Raw genomic sequence first — 12,237 nt, 5'->3', positions numbered from 1 at the left:
AGGGTCATGCTGGTGTCTGCACGGTGTTATTATGGCCCACTTTGCTGTATTACAGCCTGTCATTGCAGGACTGGAGTCACTGACAGTGGACGGTGCGTTAACACCGCGGGGTGTTGTTTAAAGGCTGACGCACGTAGCCTACGGCGTAGGGTACGCGGCGACTGCGCGCCGCCGCGTACCCTACGCCGTAGGCTACGTGCGTCGATTTAACGCAGAAGCATAAATCCGGCTTTTAGTTGTAAGGTTTTGTGCAGGAGCCGACCTGGCCCTGGGCTCGCAGCTAATCTGGCTAATGGTTAACGCTGACTTGTTGACGGAGCAGCTGAATGAAGGGCCCTGTGCAGATCTGCTGGCTGCAAGCAGCGTCACCAGCAGGGAGATGTGCTCGCCTGGTCCCGCAGTCTTTTACAGGGCAACGACGACAGCTACGGGCTAGTTTAAGACCTGGTTTGTCATCCATCTATCTGAGGAATCCGAGTCCCCAACACGGACACACATTAACACTGAATATGCGTCCTAAACCCCAACCATGACGAGATTCCCCCCATCATCATCTGTAAGTAACAGGACTTACTCGGGGAGTCGTCCATTTAACACGGACGATAAGGCTTTTAATTGTTCGGCGTTTTGTGCTGCGTTTTGATTCAGCTTTTAAGGCTGGATGTAATCAGTTGGGCGTGAGAAGATGACACACAGGTCTGTTACATTGGGCTTTAACCATCACTGGTGAGATGATAGCACTACTAATATAATGCTAGCTTGCCCGTGATATTTACACCTTAAAAGGCCCCGTCGATGCCATAATGACTAGTGCCAGGAAAGGAACTGTTCATGTGTTAGTACTGAACATTAACAATAATAAGGTGTTTATAACTAAAGCGCCAAAAAAAGGTTACTTCCTAAATGGATTGCTAGGCCACTTTATTGTTAACTGGTCTGGAAGGATTTTTTTATTTTTTTTATTTTGTATTTGTGTAAATCTGTAGTCATGTTAGTTTAATGTTAGATATTTTGTTCATAAAATGGTCTCAAACCAAACTTTTTTTCAGTTCTCAATTAATTTGCATAGTCCCTTACTGTAAAAGGAATTAGTCCACCTGTGTTCCTCCTATTTTAAAAGTGTACTTATTATATCTAAAGCTCCCTATATAAATAGTATAGTTTTAAGTAGCTTAATGAATGTGGGTGTGTGAGGACCACGATTTAGTCATTTATTAATTTCTTTTTAGGTTCACAACAGCATTAATTCTAATTTAAGTGTTCAGTTGTCTCTGCCTCTAAGAAATATTTACTTTTTATTGATTTCACAGTAACATCAGGTTTTCTACTTGAAACCCTGCATTTAAATATCCTGGCATCACTGTTTTTAATGAGTGGACCACATCAGTTTACCTTTTTATAGTTAATATTTTAATGGTATATTATGTCATAAATTTGAACTACTACATTCCCACAAAATTCACAGATTCAACCTTAACACAGTTGTAAAAGTTTTGGGGTGCCCCTTATTCTGTGGTGATGCTCTGTCCCTTCTTTAGTTTCACATCAGAGAAGTTGAATTCCACCCCCCCAAAAAAGAGAAAGGAATGTTATAATACTGTCTTTTTATTCCTTGTAGTGGGTTGTGGTTTGCTTCTGGACTCTCCTCCCAGGATGATATGAAATTTTTACAGAAGATGCTTCCAGGTTAGCTGATGTATATTAAGCCTTAACCCTCTGATGGGAACTACTTTCCTTATATCTTTCACTAATTTTACTCTTTTGAATTTGGCATTTAGACTCCTGTCTTTATCAAACACCCAAGAAGGGAAAAAGCCCAAAAGCTAGAAGTGTTTAGACTCCAATATCATTTTTGTCTTCATTCTATAATGTTAAGCTTTCTGTCTAATTTAGTTTAAAGTGTTAAAATGTTATTATTTTCAAATCAGAGAACAAGTAATACATCATACAATAGTAAGCATTAAAAAGTCTTATTATTATTAAAGTGTTTTAAAATAAACAGATATTTTGTAAAGATTGAAGTGAAAATTAATGTTTGCTGTGTAAATTATATTTTGATGTGTATGTATAATGAAATATATAGTAATGGTAAAATAAAGTGTGTCATAGTTCTCAAATACAGTGCTGCTCTGTGCTCTTATCATCTTACAGTTCCTCTTATTTCTGTCAGTGGATGTGTATTTTTTGCTTTTCCAAAGCTGGGTCAGCTTTCTAACGCTCTCAAATGGAGTGCAGGTTTTGGGCTGTGCAGCTATTTTGCTGTCAGGCTCTTGTGTTGAAAGCATCGTCTAAGTGTGCCAAAGTTCAATTTTATTTCTTGTTTATTTCTTGTTTTCTCATTGGAAAATGGGAGCAGCTCTGCCCTGGCAACAAAAGTAGGCTATTTGCATACTGCGTTGTGATTGGTCTGTGCATTGATGGGCTTGCCAAATCACGCTGTATCTCTGTGGTGATAGGCTATGCTAATTAGGTGCTGTTGCTGGGATTCTGAATAGTGGTTACTGTGTAGCACTGGTGAATTGTGTTGTCTGGTGAGAGATGCTGATAGCTGAACATGCTATTTAATAATTTTTTGATTCCTTCTGGCTTAAAATGAAGGATGATTCACTGTACAGTGTGGAGATGCTGTATTTTCACCCCTTTTCACTGTTAAGCCTGCTGTTTTTCTCCTTTTTCTTCACAAAGGTTGATATGTTACTGTTGCATTTTATTTATATGGGTTATTCTTTGAAGCATTTTTTAAGATTAGATGTTTAACAAAAGACACTAAGCTAAATGACAGGTTAATGCATAACAATGGATTGATCCTGTTGTTTCTCTTGACATCTATTCATCTTTTTTAAATCCTTTTTTAAGTGTTTGGACTTTATTATTTCAGCACATCTGAAAATAATGTATATGCTCAATTTGCATTTTACAACTGTTTTCTCTTTTAAGGAATTAATATCAAAATCTTAAGGATATTATTGTTAATTCTAAACAATAAATAATGTTGATGCAGTTAATGTCTGTACAGTAGATATGATAATGTTTGTCTGTTTTATTCATGGACCAGAAATCTATTATCACACTATCATTACCCTTTTTCCTTCTTAGTGTTTTCTAGTAAACATTCATGAATGTATGTATATATATATAGACATACATACACACAGTGTTGAATTTGGTTAATATGCAACTCCTAACAGCATTAATTTCTTCCAGGAGGAGAGACTTCAGCATGCAAACCTTCGTCCGTCCGGCTTGCGCCCTCTTTTTCTTTACACACTGCTGGTCTTCAGATGGCTGCTCCAATGCCCCATACGCACCAGCAGTACAGTGACCGCCACCAGCCAAGCACTGACCAATCTGTTACGGTCTTACCGTACAGCGACCAGACACCACAGCTCACTGCCAATCAGGTACACTACCCCATCCCTCTGCACCTCTTGTATTTATAAGAATCATAAGAATCTCAGTACTTAAACTGATATGAAAGTCTGATTCTGTTTTTGCCTGTTGTCACTGGGCAGAGTAGCTCCTTGTCAGTGTCTCTCCCAGTCTCATCATGTGATACTGTACAAAAAGAAATGTATTTAATGTCATGCTAAGTATATCGATTTAAGCTATTAGGAAAGTTGCTGTGAATTATTTTTTTTTGTTAATGAGATGTTGTGATTTTACTTTTTATACTTATACAGAGGCACATGCCCCAGTGCTTTCGTGACCCAACTTCAGCTCCCCTGAGGAAGCTCTCCATTGACCTTATCAAAACATACAAACACATCAATGAGGTTAGTTTGGGATTATTTTTGTTTTCTTTAATGTTCAGCTAAAGCTAAAACAACAAAATAATTGTTCAAATGGTAGATAATTTTTCACCTATTGCTTTGAAAATCAAATCAGTTTGAGTTCACAATTTTGAATTGTGTTTTCTATATTTAGCTTTTTAGATATCTGATGGAATGGGTTGCAATAGTAACTTGAATATCTTAGAAATGTTGACTCTCGCTCAGACAAAACAAACATGCCATGGTATTTATTTTTTTATTTCTTTTAAATTTACAGGTGTATTATGCAAAAAAGAAGCGACGACACCAACAGGGTCAGGGTGAAGACTCGAGTCACAAAAAGGAGAGGAAAGTCTTCAATGATGGCTATGACGATGATAACTATGACTACATCGTCAAGAATGGGGAGAAGTGGATGGATCGCTATGAGATTGATTCCTTGATAGGAAAAGGATCATTTGGACAGGTTAATTATAAATTCCACTTGTGTACTTAATTTCATTGCATGTGATTAAGATATTGGGTGTACATGATACCTGTATAGATATTGATTAATAGACAGTAGTACTGAATTTGTGAACAATATACAGTTCTGTATAAATAACTTGACGACATCATAAGCCACCTAAGGTTGTGATCTGTCATTAAAAATTGATGTATTGATGTAAAATATTAATTAAACAGTTTTGATTTAACTTCAGTAAATATAACAATTTGCTCTTGTTTACATCATCAGGTTGTGAAAGCATATGACCGGGCAGAGCAAGAATGGGTTGCCATTAAGATCATCAAGAACAAGAAAGCTTTCCTCAATCAAGCCCAGATAGAAGTGCGCCTCCTGGAGCTCATGAACAAACATGATACAGAGATGAAATACTACATTGGTAATCCATTCTTGAAATTTCCATCCATCATGATCATACATAAAATAAATGAAAAGGCTCTTCCTGTGTTTTACTAACGTGGTCATCTTTGGTTTGTTGCAGTTCACTTAAAGCGTCACTTCATGTTTCGAAACCACCTCTGCCTCGTGTTTGAGATGTTGTCATATAACCTATACGACCTGCTCCGAAATACCAACTTCCGCGGCGTCTCACTGAATCTCACCCGGAAGTTTGCCCAGCAGCTATGCACGGCACTACTCTTCCTGGCCACGCCTGAGCTCAGCATCATCCACTGTGACCTGAAGCCTGAAAACATCCTCCTCTGTAACCCTAAGAGGAGTGCCATCAAAATAGTGGACTTTGGTAGCTCCTGCCAACTGGGACAAAGGGTAACTGGATTCAATTTTTTTTATTGGCAACAAAGTAAAATTATGCAAGAATATTCCAGAAAAGTGTGTCAACCAAATTAAATTAATTCAATGGGGATAAATGGTGAATCTTTCTATCTTTCCTTTCTGTGTGTAGATATACCAGTATATCCAGAGTCGCTTCTACCGTTCCCCAGAGGTGCTGCTGGGAATGCCCTATGACCTGGCCATTGACATGTGGTCCTTGGGTTGCATCTTAGTAGAGATGCATACTGGAGAACCTCTGTTTAGCGGAGCCAACGAGGTACAACAGTCTGACAGATAGCATGGATATGTTATGTGATTTAATAAAAAATGACAAATAGTAACAACTATCACCTCACATCTAGCTTACAATTAAAGCTAATTAATAACCTGAAACACTGTGGATCACAATTTTAGATTTTCAGTTCAGCCGACTTTGGAGGATATTTTGACAACTGATCTTATTCATAAGCATACAGATATGCAGTATAAAGAAATACTATGCCTAATACTTATTTAACTTGAATAATAATGATTTCCCCAGGTGGACCAGATGAACAAAATAGTAGAGGTTCTTGGTATCCCACCTAATCACATAATGGACCTAGCCCCAAAAGCCAGGAAGTTTTTTGAGAAGCTTTCGGATGGTACATGGAGTGTTAAGAAGACCAAAGATGGCAAAAGGGTGAGTTGTATATATTTAATTGCTGGCAGATAAATGATTATTGTGAAACAATGATATACATTTTTAAAACAGAGAAGGCATATGTGAGTAAATCATTTAATGCCTGTGTACTCTTAACAGTATAAGCCTCCAGCTTCGAGGAAGCTCCACTCCATCCTAGGTGTGGAAACAGGGGGTCCAGGTGGCCGACGGGCGGGGGAGTCCGGCCATGCTGTTGCTGACTACTTGAAGTTCAAGGACCTGATTCTCCGGATGTTGGACTATGACCCTAAGAGCCGCATCCAGCCCTACTATGCCCTGCAGCACAGCTTCTTTAAGAAGACTGCGGACGAGGGGACCAATACAAGCAGTAGTGTCTCTACAAGCCCCGCATTAGAGCAATCCCAGTCTTCAGGAACCACCTCCAGCACCTCCTCAAGTTCAGGTAATGGTCACCTAAATCCCATGGCAATTAAAACGGTGGCATGCATTAATGCATTAGTTGGTGGGTACTAAGATATTTAAAAAAAATAATAAACTGATAACATATTGCTTTTTGATGAGGTGTCACTGTTGTTGACATGGATATTAGTAATTGAAATCCACATCATTGCGAAACACCACACTATTAACATTAGCCAAGTCTTTTATTTTTGTTTCATTTTAATTACATTAATTTAAAATCATTGATGATTGGCTCTCGTCTACAATGACCTCAAGCATCTTAAAAGCTATATACAACAGTATTATAACAATAATGAGTGTATCAGCAAAGTCAAGGAACAAAAGGAAATGGGACATCAGTACATTAAGATGCATACAGCTGCACAATAACAATGCAATTCCCCCCAAAACAGTTAATGAGATCATTAAAGATTCACTGTGACACGTGTGTTGAACTCTTAGGAGGATCATCTGGGACAAGCACCAGTGGCAGAGCAAGATCAGACCCTACCCATCACCACTTGCACAGTGGAGGACACTTTGGCACGACCATGCCTGCCATTGACGGTGACAGCCTCTGTCCACAGGTCAGCTAGTTTTCTGGAAAAATCTTCAATTTGATGAAGCTAAATGCTATTAGCGCAGTGGTGAGAGAATAAATGGAATTAGTGTTGATTCCAAAATAAATGTGCTTTTTCTCTCTTTTTGTGATGGAAATGGAAATTGCTTCTATTTTTTTATGAGTTAATACAATTGACTAGTAGATCTTTTGAATTCAGGCTTTTCTTACCTTGCCATATTGGCTGTTCAAATTGATAAAACTGGTGTTAAGATTAAGTTTGTATATCTGGTATGCAGCATTGTCAAAAATATTCATTCTTGTTGAATGTTGAGCTTTTAAACTTTGTACAATGTGCTTAAATAAATATGTGTGTGTGTGTGTGTGTATTGATGTGTGTATATGTGTGTGTATGTGTGTGTGTGTGTGTGTATATGTGTGTATATATATATATATGTATAATATATATATATAGATTTTGTATGATTGAGAGCAGAATAGCCAAGTTAATTCTGCATGCTCCTCAAATGTTTAGGGCATTAATTTCAGTAATTTAAAATTGTTCAGCAGGGCATAACTTTTGTTATTTGCTTGACAATAACAGGCAAGACAGCCTTACCCACCCCCACTGGTGTGGGGCGGTGGCGTCGGACCAGAGTCAGTCACTGGGGAGACCCACCCAGTCCAGGAGACCACCTTCCATGTTCCCCCCCAGCACCCTAAGGCCCTGCATCCCCACTCACATACTCATCACCACCACGGGCAAATGATGGCTACGCGTCCACGCCCGCGCCACTACACCTCCCCAACACACAGCTCCTCAACACAGGACTCCATGGAGGTGGTTCATGGCCATCTGTCCATGACCTCCCTGTCTTCCTCTGCCTCCTCTTCCTCCACATCGTCCTCTTCCACTGGGAACCATGGCAACCAGGCCTACCAGCTCCGCCATTTGCCCGCTGGAGCCCTTGACTTTGGTCAGAATGGTGGGCTGAGCATGGGGCTAGGTGCCTTCTCGAACCCACGGCAGGAGACTGGCATGGCAGCGCACCCTGCATTCTCCATGGGGACGAATACGGGGCCTGCCCACTACCTAGCAGAAGGTCACCTGGGCATGAGGCAGGGCATGGACCGGGAGGAGTCTCCAATGACTGGAGTGTGTGTGCAGCAGAGTTCTATGGCCAGCTCGTGACTGCACTGACATTTGGCTGTGTGTTCCCCCTGTGCGTCATTTTTAAGGTGGTGTTTTTTACTACAAGGTGTGTTGACAACAAAAGCTGCTCACGTCAGAAGGGAGATATCACTGAACCGCTACTACAGAGAAAAACCTTTGTTAAAAAGTATATATGTAATTTTCATCAGGTTTTCTTTTGCAATCATTAGGCACAAAATAATACTGCGGAATAACCATAGTGAAATCGAGACATCCATCTTACCATTTCACCAGTTTCATGTAACCACCAAGTAATCACCATATGGTATTATGTGGAAAAATCTTCTAAGGAGCATTTCAGAGCAAAGTTTGAAGCTGTTTTGCAGCTAGCTGTTGGTGACGAAATGCTTGGCGTCCTCTTTCAGTTCAATCCGTGGACTGCCTGACATTACTGTTTCACTGGTTGTTAATTATTTTGCCCTTTTTTAAGTGAAATTTCACATAAAAGCTGCTTGCAAATCCTGTAGCTTGACAATGAGGGGAAATGTTTGCGGTGATATTTCTTGTTGTCGGTATTGTGTGACTCTGTTAAAGGGGAGCACATGGCAGTGGAGTCCCTATGCGTGTGCTGGCCGGGTGGAAAGGAGACCCCGCCGGTGGATACTGACACCAGCCGGGTCAAAGGAGAGGGAAACACCACCCCTCAGGCCTAGAGGCCCTGTAGTCCTGCACGCTGCAACTGGGCCCGGCACAGGCGAGAGCAGCGATGGGCATGGGAGACAAACGGATCCAGCCCAGTGAAAGGAAGACAGTCAGTGGCTGGTTCTAGATAACCCTTTGGCCTTATGACTCATGGACTTGGAATGGGATGGAGCTGGACATTATCATTTGAATTAAGATGGCTTTTCTCTATTTTTCTCTCTAGACAGCCCTTAATTCTTTAAGGAAATTAAAACAACTTAGAAAAGGTAAATAAAGAATGGTGATTTGAGGCCTTTCTCGACAAAGATTTCGTCTTCAGCAGGGCCCCATATAACAGGGTTTTATTGTACACAACAACCTCCTAAACATTACTTCCTTGAAATTCACTGGATAAGGATTTTGCAGTGGAAAGAACTATATTCCAGTCTACCCTTTTATGTTTTTGTTTTTTTTGTTTTATTTAGTTTTGTTTTGTTTTTTTCGCCCTTTTGCATGTAGTTCCTCATCAGAACCACCTGCACAAGTCTCTCCATCCAAAACATGGAAACTGAAGTAAAAAAAAAAAAAAAAATGAGTTAAGTGACTGCCTTTTTTCTCCTCAAATTATGCTGTGAATTTTACAAGAATTTATTTTCCCTTTGGATATGTTTTTATACCAAAGCAGTTGTTTTATAGCATATACAGTAGGTGTCTGTAACCAATAATGTAGCAGTTCACCACTTTGACGCAAAGTTTATCAAGATCTTATTTTAACGTCAACACAAACAGCTGCAATATATTACTTTAGCAAAACTGGAGACCGTGTCGAGACCGTTGGCTATTGTGTATTTTGGCCAGATTTATTTGCAACGTTGTACCAAAACTGTTTCCATATTAATTGGTAGATTATTTTGGGAGTCTTTTAAAACTTTGGTATGTTAGAGAATTTGGTAGTTACTCTGCAGGCTCCGGAGTAGCAAGATAGAGGCTGATGGTTTAAAAAAAGAAAAAAGAAAAAAAAAGGAAAAAAAGACGAGAAAAAAAAGAGAAAAAAAGGAGACTAATGCGTTCTATTTCTGTGTCGTCGTTTTTCTTTTGCCCATTATACTATTTCAAAGGGTGTTGCTGCCTTTCATACATCATTTGGTCAACTTGGCTAGTTTCTGCCATGAAGCAAGACTTTGTCATTGTCTTGCCAGGGTAAGAATAATTGTGGCAAATCAGTTTGTGTTGAACGGTATAGTCCTGATTTGATAGGGCAGATCCCCATGATTGTCCTATTCTAAGGGAAAAGGGTGTCTGTCAGCCCACAATCACATTGCTTTGCCTAGGCAGACATGCATGTCCTCAAAACATTAGTCAAAAGCCAGATTTTTGTTTTTTCCTCTCCATCAGGGATTTTTGAAGTGCTTTCTTTCTTCTGTTGCTCATTTTACCAGCTTTGAAAGTAAACAACAAAGAAGATCCTGTCCGTAACCACCTTGAAAGGGCAGGCCACAGGTCATGCTGTTGTCTTTTTATTTTTTCTTTCTTTTTTCCTTTCTTTTTTCTTTTTCTTTTTTTTAGGAGGAATCATCATAAGCAGTCCCGCTTGGTATTTCCATAAACACAATTGTAAAGCTACCTATATTGAGATTGGGGTTTTATCTGGATGTCAAGGTTAACTGCAAATTTGCAATCATTTTTCATACCCCGCTGAATTTGAGACATTTAAAACTTGTCAGTGGTTTTAATACTGGCACTCATACTGGTACTAAACATTCCAAAAATAAAGACTGAAAAGGAAAAAAAAATTGACTGCAGTGATTCGAAAGTGTGCGCCTATTTCAGATCATGCTGATTGACCTCTTATTTAGAGCAGTTGTCATGAAATGCAGCCCCTTTTTAATAGTTGAAATAGAATTTATGTATATATTTATATTTTTTTAATAAAGGAAGTATAGAACTCACTACCTTGCTCCTGCTGGTATGTTGATTATGTTTGTCAATTTGGTGACCATTCAGTGGCCAGGAACTCCTGTTTTCTTAGTGGCAAAACCTTGCCTTTTGGCAAAGGTACTTGACTACATCAGGACAACACTATGAGGTAGGGTTTGAATCAAACAGGGAAAGCTAGATCTTCAAACCTTAATAATTTTCACAGGGTATATTGTAAGTGCATGTACATCACAAACCTTACTTTTTGGTTATATGAGAAGCACATGGTTGGAAAAAAAGGTTCCATCTTTCATAATCCTGTTCAGTTTGTGGGTTATACTCAAACACATATACTTGTTGACATATCTGATCACCCGACAGAAGTTGAAGTCCTTTTATTTAATTTGGAATTATACTTTGCATTTTTTATTTCACATTTTTTTCACTTTTTTTGTACATGCAACATGCACTATAGAATTGAACAGCATGGGGGAAAAGGATAAGTCCATGTATCCACAGATTGTAAGATCTAGTCAAGACTTTGCTGTGTTTATGACAATGCCCTTTGTATTATATTAAGACAGTCTTATGTATGATATATAAAAAGAAGTTAATTGAAATGTTCTGTGTGTCGTTATTGTTTCTCTAATCAATGACATCACAATTGGGGCTTCTTCAGTCATAATAGTATATCGCCACTCTAACAACGGCGTGTACAATACCGTTATAGCTACCTTAAAAATGTCGACACGCCCCGTAATAATGGTCTGGCTCGTTGGTCTAGGGGTATGATTCTCGCTTCGGGTGCGAGAGGTCCCGGGTTCAAATCCCGGACGAGCCCTTGTAGTTTTAGACAAACTTTCCAGGATCGCAAGGTAACGTCTATAAAACCGCAGTTTTGGATATACCATGTATTTGTACATTGGTAATCCTGGCTGCTACGGCCACTACTTGTAGTGTACTAACAAAGTCACGTATAGGCAGCAAAATCAAAAAAAGATGCCGGCGGAATCATACATTTGTGAGATTCGTGAAGACAAAACATTTATTGTGTCTTTATTTTAAATAAAGGAACAAAAGGAGGGCTCGTCCGGGATTTGAACCCGGGACCTCTCGCACCCTAAGCGAGAATCATACCCCTAGACCAACGAGCCATACGCATGCTGCACCACTCAAGAAAGTTTGGTTTTCCAAACAACACACATGTTCTATGTTGGTCATGACATATACATTCATGATATATAGATGACCATTGCTGTATACAATTGAGTAGAAACACACGAGAGGAACTAATAGTGACACGCAGCCAATGAGTCTACACTCGCTACAGTCAGTTGTTTTTCATACTTACATGCAGTTGGTGCTCTAAGAGAAAACTAGTCATTTGACAGTAACTTCGTGAATACGGCTAATCAAAGGCAGGCAAGTTTATTTGTATAGCACAATTCAACACAAGGTAATTCAAAGTGCTTTACATCAACATTAAAAGCAGCAAGACACAATTAAACAGTAAATAACAAATACAATGAAATAAAACGATAAGAAAAGAGGTAAAATAATAAAAAGCACAAGTTGTTAAAAAGTAAGTACAGCAGGTAAGTATTTAATTTAGGAGTACGCTTCAGTAAACAGTGATGTTTTTAGGCCTGATTTAAAGGAGCTGACAGTTGGAGCAGACCTCAGGTCTACAGGAAGTTTGTTCCAACGGTGAGGAGCAGCAGTAAGATTTTAAACTATCCTTTGACTCACTGGAAGCCAGTGTAGTGATTTTAT

General features: G+C 39.2%; 1 protein-coding gene and 2 non-coding genes across 4 annotated transcripts in view; 2 read left to right on the top strand and 1 right to left on the bottom strand.

Annotated features, from left to right (window-relative positions):
• The window catches only part of dyrk1ab (dual-specificity tyrosine-(Y)-phosphorylation regulated kinase 1A, b), a 12,015-nt gene extending 931 nt beyond the window's left edge, over positions 1 to 11,084 (top strand). The window contains exons 1-11 of one of the 2 annotated variants that reach the window (XM_061719521.1): positions 392 to 556; positions 3,205 to 3,401; positions 3,681 to 3,773; positions 4,048 to 4,236; positions 4,507 to 4,654; positions 4,757 to 5,043; positions 5,180 to 5,326; positions 5,591 to 5,731; positions 5,852 to 6,155; positions 6,617 to 6,741; positions 7,318 to 11,084. In XM_061719521.1, coding sequence (XP_061575505.1) covers positions 3,282 to 3,401; positions 3,681 to 3,773; positions 4,048 to 4,236; positions 4,507 to 4,654; positions 4,757 to 5,043; positions 5,180 to 5,326; positions 5,591 to 5,731; positions 5,852 to 6,155; positions 6,617 to 6,741; positions 7,318 to 7,905 — 2,142 coding nt within the window. In that variant the 5' untranslated portion in view covers positions 392 to 556; positions 3,205 to 3,281 and the 3' untranslated portion in view covers positions 7,906 to 11,084. Of the gene's footprint in view, positions 1 to 391; positions 557 to 3,204; positions 3,402 to 3,680; positions 3,774 to 4,047; positions 4,237 to 4,506; positions 4,655 to 4,756; positions 5,044 to 5,179; positions 5,327 to 5,590; positions 5,732 to 5,851; positions 6,156 to 6,616; positions 6,742 to 7,317 lie in introns of those variants that run through there. The other variant, XM_061719520.1, reaches the window with a different exon arrangement.
• Positions 11,085 to 11,233: 149 nt separating this feature from the next.
• trnap-cgg (transfer RNA proline (anticodon CGG)) lies at positions 11,234 to 11,305 on the top strand. Its single transcript has one exon. It is a non-coding gene; the product is annotated as a tRNA-Pro (tRNA).
• Positions 11,306 to 11,546: 241 nt separating this feature from the next.
• On the bottom strand, positions 11,547 to 11,618 carry trnap-agg (transfer RNA proline (anticodon AGG)). Its single transcript has one exon. It is a non-coding gene; the product is annotated as a tRNA-Pro (tRNA).
• Positions 11,619 to 12,237: the final 619 nt, after the last annotated feature.

The sequence above is a fragment of the Cololabis saira genome, chromosome 4 (assembly GCF_033807715.1).
Source record: "Cololabis saira isolate AMF1-May2022 chromosome 4, fColSai1.1, whole genome shotgun sequence".
Classification (NCBI taxonomy): domain Eukaryota; kingdom Metazoa; phylum Chordata; class Actinopteri; order Beloniformes; family Belonidae; genus Cololabis; species Cololabis saira.
This window is presented reverse-complemented; position numbering and strand designations above follow the sequence as displayed.